Raw genomic sequence first — 16156 nt, forward strand, 5'->3', positions numbered from 1 at the left:
GGGGATTAAATCCCAGGGCATTCTATCTCCAAGCTACACCTGCAGCCCTTTATTTTTTGTTTTGAAATAGGGTCTCTATAGGTTACTGGAAGTCTTGCTTTGTTGCTGAGGCTAGTACCTAATTGGACTAAATACAAGTTTTGTTTTGTTTCATTTTGTGGTACAGGGGATGGAACCCAGAGGCTTTCTACTTCTGAGCTACACCCCCCAGGCCTATTTTTTAATATTTTATTTGGAAACAGGGTCTCGTTAAGTTGCTAAGAGCCTTACTAAGCTGGCTTAAAACCTATGACCCTCCTGTCTCAGCCTCCCAAGTAATGTGATTACAAGTGTGCTCCCGGCTTAAATACAATTTTTTGAATGTGTGTGTGGTACTGGGGATTGAACCAGGGGTATTCTACCTCTGAGCTACATCGCAAGCCCTTTTTATTTTATTATTTGGAAAAAGGGTCTTACTTAGCCGGGCTTGGTGGCACACACTTGTAATCCCCGCGCTTGGGAGGCTTAGACAGGAGGATCATGCAGGTTCAAAGCCAGCCTCAGCCACTTAGTGAGGCTCTCAGCAACTTAGACCCTGTTTCCAAATAAAATATAAAATAGGTCTGGGAATATAGCCCGGAGGTAGAAAGCCCCTGGGTTCTACCCCCAGTAAAAAAAAAAAAAAAAAAGGGTCTTACTAAATTCCTGATAATCTCACTAAATTGCTGAGGCTGGCTTTGAACCTGTGATCATCCTGTCTCAGACTCATAAGTACCAGGATTATAAGTGTGCACCACTACACCCGGTTTAAATGCAGTGTTTTTTGTTTTGTTTTGTTTTTGCGGGTCTGGGGATGGAACCTAGGGGCACTTGATTTCTGAGCTACACCCCCTGTCCTATTTTTTTATTCTTTATTTTTGAAACAGGGTCTCACTAAGTTGCGGAGGGCCTCACTAAGTAACTGAGGTTGTCCGCGAACCACAATCCTCCTGTCTCAGCCTCCCGAATACTGGGATTACAAGTGTACACCACCAATACCCGGCTTTAAATACGGTTTTTTTTAGACACACAAAGGAAATCTTTCCAGTCACAAGAGGACAGCACCTTGAAGGCTATGGAGGTTTATTTTCGTTGATAGCTTCTCTGTGTTTAAATTTGTTCCAGCTGTGCTACAGTGCTGCTCTCCTTCTACCCACATGGATGCTCTAAGTAGTTGTGTCACGCCCTCTGCCTCTTCTTATGCACACTGCAACTACTTCCAGGTAAGATTCTTGGATACACTGGGATTTGTGTGCAATATTATTTACCTTCCAAATTTTCAAAGTGTAATTTAAAATGAGTAACTAGAGGTAAGCTATAGATTATGGCTCTGTTTTCTCAGTTCTAAACAAAAGGAGGGTTATATAAGTTATTTCTAAGTATTCATTTAGGTCAGTACTGTCCAGTATAATAGCCAGTAGCCAGCCATTTGTGCCCTTTCAAACTTAAATTATTTAGGCCGGGCGTGGTGGCGCATGTTTGTAATCCCAGCTCTTGGGAGGCTGAAATAGGAGGATCGCGCAGGTTCAAAGCCAGTCTCAGCTACTTAGTGAGGCTCTCAGCAACTTAGTGAGACCCTATTTCCAAATAAAATATAAAATAGGTCTGGGAGTATAGCCTGGAGGTAGAAGGCCTCTGGGTTCCATCCCCAGTACCACCAAACAAACAAACAAACAAACAAAAACACACTTAAACTATTTAAAATTAAGTTTAAAATTTACTCTTTGTCACATTAGCCACATTTCAAGTGCTCAGTATTTTCATATATCTAGTGGCTACTAAATTGTTCAGCACAGATAAAATATGCCAATCACTGGTGAAAGTGGTTTTTTTTTGCAGTGCTGTTGTAGACTTTAGCATGGTAAAATTAATACCAGATAAATTCTAAAAGTATATACGTCATGAAATGACAGATTTTTCCACTATGATATGGATAATTATGTTTTTAAGGAAACAACAATTATGTAAAAAGTTAGAAATTCAAATTCAAGTGGTGGCCCCCTTTAGCTTTAGCCTGCATGTTGTAAATACAGTACTTCAAAATATCTTGTCAATTTTTCTTAGGAAACAGTTGCTTTATTTAAATGTTTTAAATTGCTATTTCTAGGATAAGATTAAATTTCACACTTTGTATTTTTATGTTGAAACTGCTAGATCAGAATTATATGTAGATAATCATTTGATCTAGATAGTTTCAGTTCTTGAGAGAGAGAAAGAGAGAGAGGGTGTGTGTGTGTGTGTGTGTGTGTGTGTGTGTGTGTGTGTGTGTTGCTGGGGATTGAACCTAGAGCCTCATACATTCTAGGTAAGTGCTCTACTACTGAGCATCCCCAACCCAAGAGAATATTTTACCTGTGGCATTAGGGTACTCAAAAGAATGTTCCTTTTTTAAAAATTTTATATGGGAGGGCTTGGGGATGTAGCTCAGTTGTAGAGTACTTGCCTAGCATGCATGAGGCCCTGGGTTCAATCCCCAGCACTGCTCCCCCCCAAGAAAGTTATTTAGGCCAGGCGTGGTAGTAAACATCTGAAATCCTAGTACTTGGGAGGCTGAGACTAGAGGATCACACATTCAAAGCCATCCTCAGCAACTTAGACCATTTCCAAATAAATATAAAATAGGGCTGGAGGTGTAACTTGGAGGTAGAGTGTACCTGGGTTCAATTTCCAGCACCAAAAGAGAGGGGAGGGGAGGGGAGGAGGGGGAGGAGGGGGAGGAGGGGAAGGAGGGGAGGGAAATCCTACATGGGGGCTAAGATGTAGCTCATTGGTAGAGCACTTCTTTAGCATATGGGAGGCCCTGGGTTTGATCCCCATGATGAAAAAAAAAAAAACCAGAAAACAACCCCAAACCAAGGGCATTAGAAACCTCTTCAGAGCTGGGTATAGTGGTGCACGCTTGTAATCCCAGCATTTGAGAGGCTTGGATAGGAGGAGCACGGTTTGTGGACAGCCTCAGCTACTTAGTGAAGCCCTCAGCAACTCATTGAGACCCTGTTTCCAAATAAAGAATAAAAAATAGGGCTGGGGCTATAGCTAGGAGGTAAAATGCCCCTGGGTTCCATCCCTAGAATTGCAAAGAAGAAAAGAAAAGAAACCTCTTCAGAGAAGTAATATCAGATTTTTAAAACATGTAAAACAAGATGGATATCCATGTACAAGAGCCGTTGGGAACCCCAATGAGACAAGATCAAAGAACTTTTCCATACCACATTATAATTAAAATGGCTGGGTGTGGTGGTACATACTTGTAATCCCAGTACTTGGGAAGCTGAGACAGGACATCACAGGTTCACGGATAGCCTCAGCTACTTACTGAGGCCCTCTGCAATTAGTGAGACCCTGTTTTAAAAATAAAGAGTTAAAAATAGGTCTGGGGGTATAGCTCAGAGGTAGAATGCCCCTGGGTTCAATCTCGGGTACTGTAAAACAACAACAACAAAAATCTCTCTTTGACCTCCATGTTCTCTCTTTGACCTTTATGTTACTCATTTTAATTTTTTTTTTTTCTGGGCTGGAAGCCAAGTGTGGTGGCATATGCTTGTAATCCTAGTACTTGGGAGGCTAAAACAGGAGGATCACAGGATCATGGCCAACCTCAGCTACTTTTTTGCAGTATTAGAGATTGAACCCAGGGGCATTCTACCTCTGAGCTACAACTCTGGACCTATTTTTTATTCTTTATTTTGAAACAGAGTCTCACTAAGTTTCAGGTAGTCTCACAAGTTGCTGAGGCTGGCTGTGAACCTGTGATCCTTCAGTATTAGCCTCCTAAGTAGTGGGATTACAAATGTTTGCCACCACACCCAGCAAAGAGAGAATCTTAAATGTATTGAGAGCAAAAAGACAGGTGGCATTCAGAGCAAACAGTAAGGATCACTCCAGACTTCTCAACCCAAATCATAAAAGCCAGGAGAGCTTGGCATAATTTTCTCCAAACCCTGAAAGAAAAAAACTTCCAGCCGGGCGTGGTGGCGCACGCTTGTAATCCCAGCATTTGGGAGGCTGAGACCTGGAGGATCGTGATTCGTGGACAGCCTCAGCTACTTAGTGAGGCCCTCTGCAACTCAGTGAGACCCGGTTTCAAAATCAAGAAAAAATAGGGCAGGAGGTGTAGCTCAGAGGTCAAATGCCCCTGGGTTCCATCCCCAGACCTGCAAAAAAAAAAAAAAAGAAAGAAAAAAAGAAAAAAACTTCCAACTAAGACTATTATATTCAGCAAAGGTATCTTTCAAAATTGAGGGAGAAATAAAAACCTTCCAAGACAAGCAGAAACTAAAGAATTAACGACTACCATGCTAGCAATAGAAAAAAAAATTGAAGAAATGAAACATACTTGTAATCTCAGTACTTGGGAGTCTGAGAAAGGAGGATTGCAGGTTCACAGCCAGCCTCAGCTACTCAGTGAGGTCCTCTGCAACGTAGTGAGATCCTGTTTCAAAATAAAGAATAAAAAATAGGACTGGAAGCCAGGTGTGGTGGCGCATGCTTGGAATCCCCGCGCTTGGGAGGCTGAGACAGGAGGATCACACAGGTTCAAAGCCAGCCTCGGATACTTAGTGAGGCACTCAGCAACTTAGTGAGACCCTGTTTCCAAATAAAGTATAAAATAGATCTGGGAGTATAGCCCGGAGGTAGAAAAGCTTCTGGGTTTCACCCCAAGTACCAAAAAAAAAAAAAAAAAAAAATTTAAAAAATAGGGCTGGAAGCCAGGCATGGTTGCATGTACTTGTAATCCCAGCTACATCCCCAGCCCTATTTTTTATTCTTTCTTTTCTTTCTTCCTTTCTTTCCTTCTTTCTTTCTTTTTTGCAGTACTGAAGATTGAACCCAGGAGTATATTACTTCTAAATTACTTCCCCAGCCTGATTTTATTCTTTATATTGAAACAGGGTCTCACTAAGCTGTAGAAGGCCTCACTAAATAGTTGAGGCTGGTTGTGAACCTGGATCCTCCTGTCTCAGCCTCCCAAGTACTAGAATTACAAGCATGCACCACCACACCCAGCTTTTATTCTTTATTTTGAAACAGGGTCTCACTGAGTTGCAAAGGTCTTCACTAAGTAGCTGTCTGAGAACCACAGTCCTCCTGTCTCAGCCTCCTGAATGCAGGGATTACAAGCGTGAGTCACCACACCCAGCTAGCCAATTGATTTTTGACAAAGGTGCCAAAAACATTTGCTAGAGAAAAGACAGCCTTTTCTCTTTTTTTTCTTTTTTTCTTTATTTTATTTTATTTTATTTTATTTTGCGGTACTGGGGATGGAACCCAGGAGCATTCTACCTCCGAGCTACAACCCAGCCCTATTTTTTTATTCTTTATTTTGAAACAGGGTCTCACTGAGTTGGAAAGGCCTCACTGAGTAGCTGAGACTCTCCACAAACCTGGATCCTCCTGTCTCAGCCTCCCAAATGCTAGAATTACAAATGTGAGCCACCATGCCTGGCTAAGCCTTTTCAATAAATAGTACTGGGAAAACTGGTTATCCATTTGTAGAAAATGGAATTAAACTCCAAACTCTCACCGTGCAGAAGAGTCAACTCAGGATGGATCAAAGACCTGGATATTAGACCAGACACTTTGAAATTACTAGAGGAAGGCATATATAGGCACTGGCAGAAACTTCCTCAATAAGACTCCTAAAAATCAGGAATCAAAATGAGAATAAGTGCAGTGGCGTTAAATTGAAAAAATTTTGTGCAGCAAAAAAAGTATCAAGCCGGGCATGGTGGCACATGCTTGTGATCCTAGCATTTGGGAGGCTGAGTCAGGAGGATCTGGGTTCACAGACAGCCTCATCTAGTTAGGCCCTTTGCAACTCATTGAGACTGTTTCAAAGTAAAGAATAAAAAATAGGGCTGGAGGTGTAGCTCAGAGGTAGAAGACTCCTGGGTTTCATCGCCAGTACTGCAAAATATACCACTAGCTGCTGCTACTACTACTACTACTACTACATAAACAAATCAAAGAAACCATCAAGAGTCTAAAGAGAAGCCAGATATGGTAGCACATGCCTGCAATTGCTGAGACAAGAGGATTGTAGGTTCAAGGCCAGCTGCAGAAACTTAGTGAAGCCTTCAGCAATTCAGTGAGACCCTGTTTTAAAAATAATAAAGTCTAAAGACAGAGCCTATACAATGGGAGACCTTTGCCCGCTACTCCTCTGATAGAGAACTAATATCTAGACTATACAAAGAACTTAAAAGACTTAACACTTAAAAAACAACCCAATGAAGAAATAGACAATTCAACTAAATAGACACAAATATATAAAAATATTCAATATCATTAGCAATCAGGAAAGTGCTAATCAAAACTTCACTGAGATTCCATGTAATCCCCAATATAATGACAGTCACCAAGAATTCAAACAAGCCAGGCATGGTGGCACACATTTGTACTTGGGAGGCTGAGACATGAGGATTGCAGGTTTAAGGACATCCTCCGCAAATAGTGAAACTGTCATTAACCTAGTGAGACCCTGTCCCAAAATAGAAAATAAAATCAGACTGGGGATGTAGCTCTGAAATAGAATGCTCCTGGGCTCCATTCCCAGTTTCTCCCCCACCCCATAACACACACACACACAAAATTCAAACAATAATAAATGCTGGTGAGGATGTGGAGAAATAGTAACTCTTATACACTCTTGGTAGGATTGCACATTAGTACAGCTGCTATGGAGATCAGTGTGGAGATTCCTCAGAAAACTACCATATAAAATCCAGCTATACCACTCCTGGGTATCTTTCCAAAGGAATTCAAAGTACTAAGGTGATACATGCATATCTATGTTTATAGCAGCCCAGTGCACAAAGCCAAATCATGGAACCAGCTGAGGTGTTCATCAACAGAGGAATGGATTAAAATATTATAGGGTATACACACAATGGAATTGTAGTCAGATGTAAAAATGACAAAATTATGTCATTTGCAGGAAAATAGATGAACCTGGAGAACATTTTTTCTTTTTCTTTTTTTTTTTTTCAGTACTGGGGATGGAACTCAGGGGCATTCTACCTCCAAGCTATACCTCTAGCTCTATTTTTTATTCTCTTTTCCTTTTTTTGTGGTACTGGGGGTAGAACCCAAGGGCTTTTCTACCCCCGGGTTATACAACCAGACCTACTTTATATTTTATTTGGAAACAGGGTCTCACTAAGTTGCTGAGAGCCTAACTAAGTAGCTGAGGCTGGCTTCGAACCTGTGCGATCCTCCTGTCTCAGCCTCCCAAGCGCAGGGATTACAAGCCTGTGCCACCACGCCCGGCTATTCTTTATTTTGAAACTCAGGGTCTTTCTGAGTTGCATAGGACCTCACTAAGTAGCTGAGGCTGTCTGTGAACTATGATCCTCCCGTTTCAGCCTCCCAAATGCTGGGATTACAGTCGTGACCCCCCACACCTGGCCTTGGAGAGCATTATGTTAATCAAAGAGATTAGCCAGTCCCAAAGGAGGTAATCAGGATACAAGAGGGACTTTAGATAATGTAGAAGAAACCCAAGTGGGGCAATGGAGGGGTTCTGGGGAGGGGAGAATTAATGGAGGAAACACTTCATTTCAATCCAGTATCAATCTCAGTCATGTGGGGAAGGAGAAGGAATGGGGAGGGAGCCAGAGGCAAACTGACTGAGTGCTGTGTGCATGTATGTCCCTATCACTCCAGACATTATGCTGTGAGACTACAATGCACCAATAAGAATTTATTAAGCCGGGCATGGTGGGGCACAGGGAAACCTAAACTTAAAATTTCATTCTGTAATTTCATTGGCATTCGAGTAAATTAAGAATCTCAATAGCTGGGCATGGTGGTACACTCTTGTAATCCCAGTATTTGAGAGTTTGAGAAAGGAAGAGCAAGGGTTCAAGGAAAGCCCTCAGATGCTTAGGCCCTCCCCAACGTAGTGAGACCTTGTTTCAAAATAAAGAATAAAAAAATAGGGCTGATAGAATGCACCTAGGTTCAATCCCCAATACCAAAAAACAAACAAAACAAAAAACTCAAAAAACTGGGCGTAGTGGCACATACTTGTAATCCCAGCATTCGGGAGGCGGAGACTGGAAAATCGCAGTTTTCAGACAGCCTCAGCTACTTGGTGAGGCCCTTTGCAACTCAGCGAGACCCTGTTTCAAAAATAAAAAGACTGAAAACTAGGGCTGGGAGTGTAGCTCGGAGATACAGTACCCCTGCATTCCATCCCCAGTACTGTAAAAAAAAAATTATATATACATATATATATACTACTATATATAGTAGTATATATATAGTAGTAATATAGTAGTTATATATATATATATATATATATATATATATATATATATATATATATAACCTCAGTATATAAAGCACTTTGCTTGTCCTTGGCACATACTAAGAACTGAATCTAAACCAGGTGTGGTGGTGCACACTAGTAATCCCAGTATGTGGGAGGCTGAGACAGGAGGATCATAGATTGGTGGGCAGCCTCAGCTACTTAGGCCCTCTGCAACTTAGTGAGACCCTGTTTAAAAAATAAAGAATAAACAATGGGGCTGGTGGCATAGCTTGGAGGTAGAATGCCCCTGGGTTTAATCTCTAATACCACACATAAACAACAAACAAAACAAAAACAAAACTAAATCTAAGAAATCAATGGTGCTTTGGGCTTGATGCTTATAGTATTTGAATTTATATTACTTAACTGGCATAAGTCACCTTCTAAAATTCATTGGCATCATTGTTGCAGTACAGTTGAGAACAGAAACACATATTTTATTTATTCAGAGATCTTTTTTATGTTTGTTTGGTTTTTTTTGTACTGGGGGTTGGAACCCAGGGGCTTTCTACCTCTAGGCTACACTCCTAGTCCTATTTTTATAATTTATTTGAAAACAGGGTCTCTCTAAGTTGCTGAGAGCCTCACTAAGTAGCTGAGGCTGGGTTCAAACTTGTGCGATCCTCTCGTCTCAGCCTCCTGAGCGCTGTCTATTTTGTTTATAATCTGTGGTAGTAAATACATCGAATATCTATTCTATACAAAACACTATATTAAAGGGAACATATCTTAAAGATATAAATCTAAGCCGGGCGTGGTGGCGCACCCTTGTAATCCCCACGCTTGGGAGGCAGAGACAGGAGGATCGCGCAGGTTCGAAGCCAGCCGCGCACGCTGGCTTAGGAGACCCTGTTTCCAAATAAAAATGTAAAAATAGGTCTGGGAGTGTAGCCCGGAGGTAGAAGGGCTTCCAGGAACCCCAGTACCACAAAAAAAAAAAGATATAAATCTAAAAGTGATAGCTATTCTGGTCTATTTCTTTATATTTAAAAGTAATCTCAGGAACCAAAGAACATTTGATATTCCATCCAGTTTTTCCCAGATCATTTGGGACAGAGTATCAGTGCCTTCCCTTGAATCTATAGAAGGAATGGTGGGTTTGTGATGTCCTGTGCTTGAAATTTCCTTATTGCACTGCTCAAACAGTATATAATAAGTGAAAGTGATAATTACTTATAAGCCTTTATGGAAGAATTTGCTATATAGACATTTAATCAGCAAATAGATATTTGGATACTGTAACTTTTTTATTTTTGTAGTGTGTGTGTGTGTGTGTGTGTGTGTGTGTGTGTAGTGGGTTTGAACCTTTGAACCCAGGTGCATTCTACCTCCGAGCTACACTCCAGCCCTATTTTTTATTCTTTATTTTGAAGCAAGGTCTCACTAAATTGCATAGGGTCTCACTAAGTAGCTGAGTCTGGCCGGGAACCTGCAATGCTCCTATCTCAGCCTCCCAAGTACTGGGATTACAGTTGTGCACCACTACTCCTGGCTTGATTTTTGTATTCTTTTTGTAACCCTGGGAATTAGTGGTCTACTTCAATATTAAACTTAGTGTAGTGGTTGACATATAGTAGATGGTAAATAAGTGTTAATAGTACGTTTGAAGCTACCATTGTTGAAAAGTAGATTAACATTCATGTTTTCTTAGTGAGTTTTAAGTTTGAGCTATTTATGCTTAGAATTAATAAGCCTAAATGTGTTACTTTCCTCTTTAATCTCATATTTGATTTTCTATCCAAACAGTCCTATTTTCTCTTTTCCCAGAATCCTCCAATGCAATCTTCCTATCCAGTTGAATTTCTGCCTTCTAATTGGCCTTGCAGTACGACTGATGAAAATAAAAAGACAGAAGTAAACCTAGAGGCAGTCTTTCAGATTGTAGATGAGTTGCATTCCTCCCCTAAACTGGAGATGGTAAAGGTGGAGCCTGTTGAGAATCAGTGCCCAACATCTCAATCTAACAGAGGCCAGCATATCCTAGCTAATTCAAACAACAGCAGTCTAACTTCCACAAGTCAGGCTAGCCAGCTGGAGCCACTTACTCCTGTAGGCTCAGATATTACATCTTTTGTGGTTGGAACAGAACAAGCAATTACCTGCTCTCTACCACAGTCACCTGAGTACATCTATACCATCCACACAGCTCAGCCTGTGGAAAATAGCACAATGCAGGAACCTGCGGCCAACCAGCAAGCTCATGTCAAACTGAAGGAACAGCTAAATCATAATACATCTTCATCCTCAGTAGTATTTGTGCAGGAAGGGCTACCATTCAACACACAACAGGTAAGGGGGCAAACAAAACAATTTTAATAAAGCTCAAAGTATAAACTGCTTCTTGCTAAAGATGCTTCTGGAGTTTTGGGGGCAACCTTTTTTTAGCTACAGTTTTTGATTGAAATGTTCCAAGATTTCTTTCAATTTTCTGTCCTTTTTGAGCCTGACTGTTGAGATGTGTTATATTAAGTGTTAAGATGATGATGTAAATTCAGCAAAAATAGGCCCACTGTTTTAAATATATCCTTATATAGAAAACAGAGTTTGTTTTGCCGGGCGTGGTGGCGCACGCTTGTAATCCCCGCACTTGGGAGGCAGAGACAGGAGGGTCGTGCAGGTTCGAAGCCAGCCGCGCGCGCTGGCTTAGGAGATCCTGTTTCCAAATATAAAATGTAAAAATAGGTCTGGGAGTGTAGCCCGGAGGTAGAAGGGCTTCCAGGAACCCCAGTACCACAAAAAAAAAAAAAGAAAAAAAAGAAAAGAAAACAGAGTTTGACTTTGTTCCTTTGTAGTCACATCTGGAATATTGGACTTCCTACCTTAAAATTCCATGAGGGGGCCGGACGTGGTGGCGCACATTTGTAATCCCCGTGCTTGAGAGGCTGAGACAGGAGGATCGCACAGGTTTGAAGCCAGCCTCAGCTACTTAGTGAGGCCCTCTGCAACTCAGTGAGACCCTGTTTCAAAATTAATTAAAAAAAATAGGGCAGAGGGTGTAGCTCGGAAGTCCAGTACCCCTGGGTTCCATCCCCATAACCGCCCAAAAAAAAAAAAAAATCAATGAGGGGCACCAACTGCTGTGTGGATGTATGTCATGGTTTACATTGTGATGTGAGACTATAATGCACATTAAAAATTTTAGATTACATAGTTACTTTTTCTTTAATATATTTTAACATAACAGTTCTTGAGTGGTATGTTTCTTTTGTGTGTGTGTGGTACTGGGGATAGAACCCAGAGACATTCTACCTCTAAACTACAGCCCTATTTTCTATTCTTTATTTTGAAACAGGGTCTCACTAAGTTGTGGAGGGCCTCACTAAGTAGCTGAGGCTGACCTCAAACCTGGGGTTCTCCTGTCTCAGCCTCCCAAGTACTGAGATTACAAGCATGTGCCACCACAGTTGGCTTGAAAGCTGTTTCTAACTTTTACCTTTGCTTCATTATATAGGTTTTTTTGGTTTATTTATTTGTTTGTTTGTTGTGGCACTGAGAATTGAATCCAGGACCTTCCACCTCTAAGCTATACTCCCAGCCCTATTTTTTATTTTATATTATTTTACTTTTACTTTTTTTTTTTTTTTTTTTTTTTTTTTTGCGCGGTTCTGGGGATGGAACCCAAGGGCATTCTACCTCCGAGCTACACCTCCAGCCCTTTTTTTATTTTATATTTTATTTTTAAACCAGGTCTTACTGAGTTGCAAAGGACCTCACTAAGTAGCTGAGGATGGCCATGAACCATGATCCTCCTGTCTTAGACTCCCAAATGCTGGGATTACAAGTGTGTGCCACCATGCCTGGATTTATTTTTATTTTGAAACAAGGTCTTGCTAGGTTAATGAGAGTTTCACTACTTGCTGAGGCTGTCCTCGAACCTGTGATCCTCCTATCTCACTTTCCCAACTATTGACATTACAAATGTGCACCATGATGCACAGCTTATAGTTTTGTTTTTTATAAAGCTTCTTTTAGAAGCTGGACACCTTGACAAGTGATTTAACACTCCAAAAAGATTTAGGAATACAAGAAAGAAACTCATTTGTCAAACAAAAAAGAGATTTTATAGGGGCTAAGGCTTACACAATTTTGGTAAACTCTAAGACACAGAATATAAATTTAGTAGAATAGTGTACATGCCCCATTAATGCCATCCAATGGCATTATCTGATGGAACATAATGCTCATTGGAAAATGATAGGGGTCTTAGCTAATCATGTTTAAAATATCTTACTTTTGTAAGTTAAAAAATCAAAAAGCTTCATTGTAAATTTCATTTGACTATAAGTAAATGTTTTAGCCCTATATATTTCATTGGTTTGAGTATGTCAAAATGTACATTGAACTATTGAATATTTAAAATAACAAAATTAAAAGTGCTATTCATAAGAATGAAAAGATAAGCATGTTCACTGAATCATGTCCTTTTTTGGTTTGTTTTATTTTTTGTGCTAGAGATTGAACCTAGGAGCATTTCTACCTCTGAGCTATGCCCTCATCCCTATTTTATTTTATTTTATTTTATTTTATTTTTATACTGCTGATAGAACCCAAGGACATTCTACCTCCAGGCTACTCCCCCAGTCCTTTTTTTTTTTTTTTTTTTGAAATAGGGTCTTTCTAAATTGCTGGGGCTGACCAGTGAACCTCCTGTCTCAGCCTCCCAATTACTGGGGTCACAAGTATGTACCACTGCATCTGGCTTCCTATTTTATTTTGAAACAGTATCTCACTAACTTTGGGCACATTGGCCTCAAACTTGTGGTCTTCCTGTCTCAGCCTTTCAGGTATGGATCATGTTTTTTGTTTGTTTGTTTTGTGGTACTTGGGGTTGAACTCAGAGGTATTCTATTACTGAGCTACATCCCAGCCCTTTTTATTTTGAGACAGGTTCTACTGAGTTGCCCAGGCCTGAGCCTCCCAAGTACCTGGAATTGCAGGCATATATCACCATACCTGGCTAGATCAGGGTTTTGGTTTTTTTTTTTTTTTTTTTTTTTTTGTGTGTGTGTGTGTGTGTGTGTGGTACTGGGGTTCCTGGAAGCCCTTCTACCTCTGGGCTACACTCCCAGACCTATTTTATACTTTTTTATTTGGAAACAGGGTCTCTTAAGCCAGCTCAGCTTGCTTCGAACCTGCGCCATCCTCCTGTCTCCGCCTCCCAAGCACGGAGATTACAAGCATGCGCCACCATGCCCGGCTAGATCAGGTTTTTATTTTGTTTATTTGAGGTAATGGAGATTGAATTCAGGGAACTTCTATCTCCGAGCTATGCCCCCAGCCCTATTTTACTTTATTTTTTTTTATTTTGGAACATGGTCTCACCAGGTCACTGAGTCTCACTACTTACTCAGGCTGTCCTCAAACCTACAATCCTCCTGTCCTAGCCTTCCAAGTACTGCATTACAAGATTACAAGCATGTACCACCATGCCCAGCTTAGATCAGATTTTTATTTATTTATTTTTTATTTTTGGTGGTACTGGGGTTCCTGGAAACCCTTCTACCTCCGGGCTATACTCCCAGACCTATTTTTATATTTTTATTTGGAAACAGGGTCTCTTAAGCCAGCGAGACTGGCTTTGAACCTGCATGATCCTCCTGTCTCCGCCTCCCAAGCGCGGGGATTATAAGTGTGCGCCACCACGCCTGGCTAGATCAGATTTTTATAATAGAACCTTTCCGATGAAATATACTAACTTTAGTAGATATTTTTGGGGAAATCTCATAACAATAAATGGGTTTGATATTTTAGGCGGATGCCAGTATAAAATGCCAGACCAATCCAGAGAATATCTTACCTTCAGAACAGATGGGATTCCTCATTTCAGAAATGGGGCCTGCTAGCAAGCCTAGTAAAGACACAGGTTTATCCACTCCAGCCAGATACAGAGAGAGAAGAAGCAGCTCACAACAAGGAAAGTCCCCTGGTAAGGATTATATAGGTTTAAGCTCTGGAATTTATAGCTCTAGGATGCTAGAAGTGGAACTATGGTATAGAATTAATATATGAATGACAATTTTGTGGGTATTCATTTATTATTCATAATTTTATTATGCCTGTCACATTGCTGTAATTATATAAGCATAATTTTAACTATCTTAATTATTCTTGTAAAGTATGTAATAGTTATTTTCCTAATCACACAGGTTCGAAGCCAGTCTCAGCTACTTAGTGAGACCCTGTTTCCAAATAAAGTATAAAATAGGTCTGGGAGTATAGCCCGGAGGTAGAAAAGCCCCTGGGTTCCACCCCTAGTACCAAATAAATAAATAAATAAAAGAATAAAAAATAGGGCTGAGCATGTAGCTTGGAGGTAGAATGCCTCTCTAGGTTCAATCCTCAATACTGAAAAATGTGTGTGTGTGTGTGTGTGTGTGTGTGTGTGTGTGTGTGTGTGTGTGTAATAAAAAAAGCAAAGGGATTTAGGTTAACTTGAAGGTAAGATAAAGACTGATTTAATAGCTGTCTTAAGATGCAAAAGATTTTGTGATTGATTATAGATGTGCTTTTCACTTAATAGACTATAGGAGCTGGGCATGGTGGTGCACGCTTGTAATCTTAGTATTTGGGGAGGCTGAGGCAGGAGTATCACAAGTCCAGCCTCAGCTACTTAGCAGGACCTTAGAAACTTAGACTCTGTTTCAAAGTAAAGAATAGAAAATAGAGCTGGGGTGTAGCTCAGAGGTAGAATTTGCCTGGGTTCAATTAAAAAAAAATAGACTACAAGACTAAGAGTATGCTCTTATGTTGTAATGAGAAAATGAGATGGACATTAAAGACATCATCCTGAGCACATTATAAATATAGTGAAAAGTATGATTCTATATCAGTGGGATTTTTTTCTTATGATTTAGAGGAACCTAGAATGAGTGATTGGGATACGTATAGTTGTTTCTACGTTTTTCTTTTCTGAAGTGGGATCTTAGTGTATTGCCCAGGCTGGCCTTAAACTTGACTCAAGTGATCCTCCTGGCCTGGCCGGTTATCTGGGATCACAGGTGCACACCATCTTGTCTGACTTTGATTTTCCTCTTGGTAGGGAATTGACAAATTTACATTTTTTTCAAATAATACATGTTTCTTACCTGTGCATGATAGTGCACATCTGTAATCCCAGCTACTTAGGAGACTGAAATAGAAGGATCTCAGATTTGAGGGTGGCTTGGGTAACTTAGTGAGGCTCTGTCACAAATAAAATTTAAGCCAGGTATGGTAGCACATACCTACCATCCCAGTATTTAGGCAGCTGAGACGGGAAGAGTGCAGGTTCAAGGCTAGCCTCAGCAACTTAACAAGACCTTGTTTTAAAATAAAAAATAAAATAGAGCCAAAGGTATAGCTTGGAGGTAGAATGCCCCTGGGTTCAACCTTCAATACCAAAAAATAAAAAACAAAAATAAAAAATTTTTAAAAGGGCTGGGGATCTAGCTCTGTGGCAGAACATTTCTGGGTTCAATTCCCAGTACCAAAACAAAACAAGACATTTTTTAATCTGATCTAAAATCTAGTCAATTAAAATCTGAAGTGGACAGTTTTAATATTTTAAATTATATGTCAGAGGCCTGCAATGCATACAGAATTAATCAGGTCACAGAATTATTTTAACCTATAAAAATTATTTAAGTGTCAAGAATTTCTCCAAAAAATAAACTAATAGTGATATGATCAAGATGCTGCTCAGAATCAGGATTCTTTCTCCAAAACATCTTGTAGACTGAAAAGTATCTTGATCACTCATTTACTAATCTCAGTGTGCACAATTTTAGTTGAGTATACTTTCCAGTCCATATTTAAAGATGAAAATTTCTCATCACTGATGATATT

The 16156-nt window shown here is 40.2% G+C and overlaps 1 protein-coding gene across 1 annotated transcript in view; it reads left to right on the forward strand.

The window, feature by feature from the left end:
- Positions 1 to 16156, forward strand: part of HSF5 (heat shock transcription factor 5) — a gene marked incomplete at both ends in the record, with an annotated part of 47074 nt that overhangs the window by 18628 nt on the left and 12290 nt on the right. Inside the window, 3 exons of the mRNA XM_080712935.1 lie at positions 1144 to 1241; positions 10100 to 10621; positions 14084 to 14258. Of these exons, the coding sequence (XP_080569061.1) occupies positions 1144 to 1241; positions 10100 to 10621; positions 14084 to 14258 (795 nt within the window). The remainder of the gene's footprint in view (positions 1 to 1143; positions 1242 to 10099; positions 10622 to 14083; positions 14259 to 16156) is intronic.

The sequence above is a fragment of the Muscardinus avellanarius genome, assembly GCF_963383645.1.
Source record: "Muscardinus avellanarius genome assembly, chromosome: 16".
NCBI classification, from domain to species: domain Eukaryota; kingdom Metazoa; phylum Chordata; class Mammalia; order Rodentia; family Gliridae; genus Muscardinus; species Muscardinus avellanarius.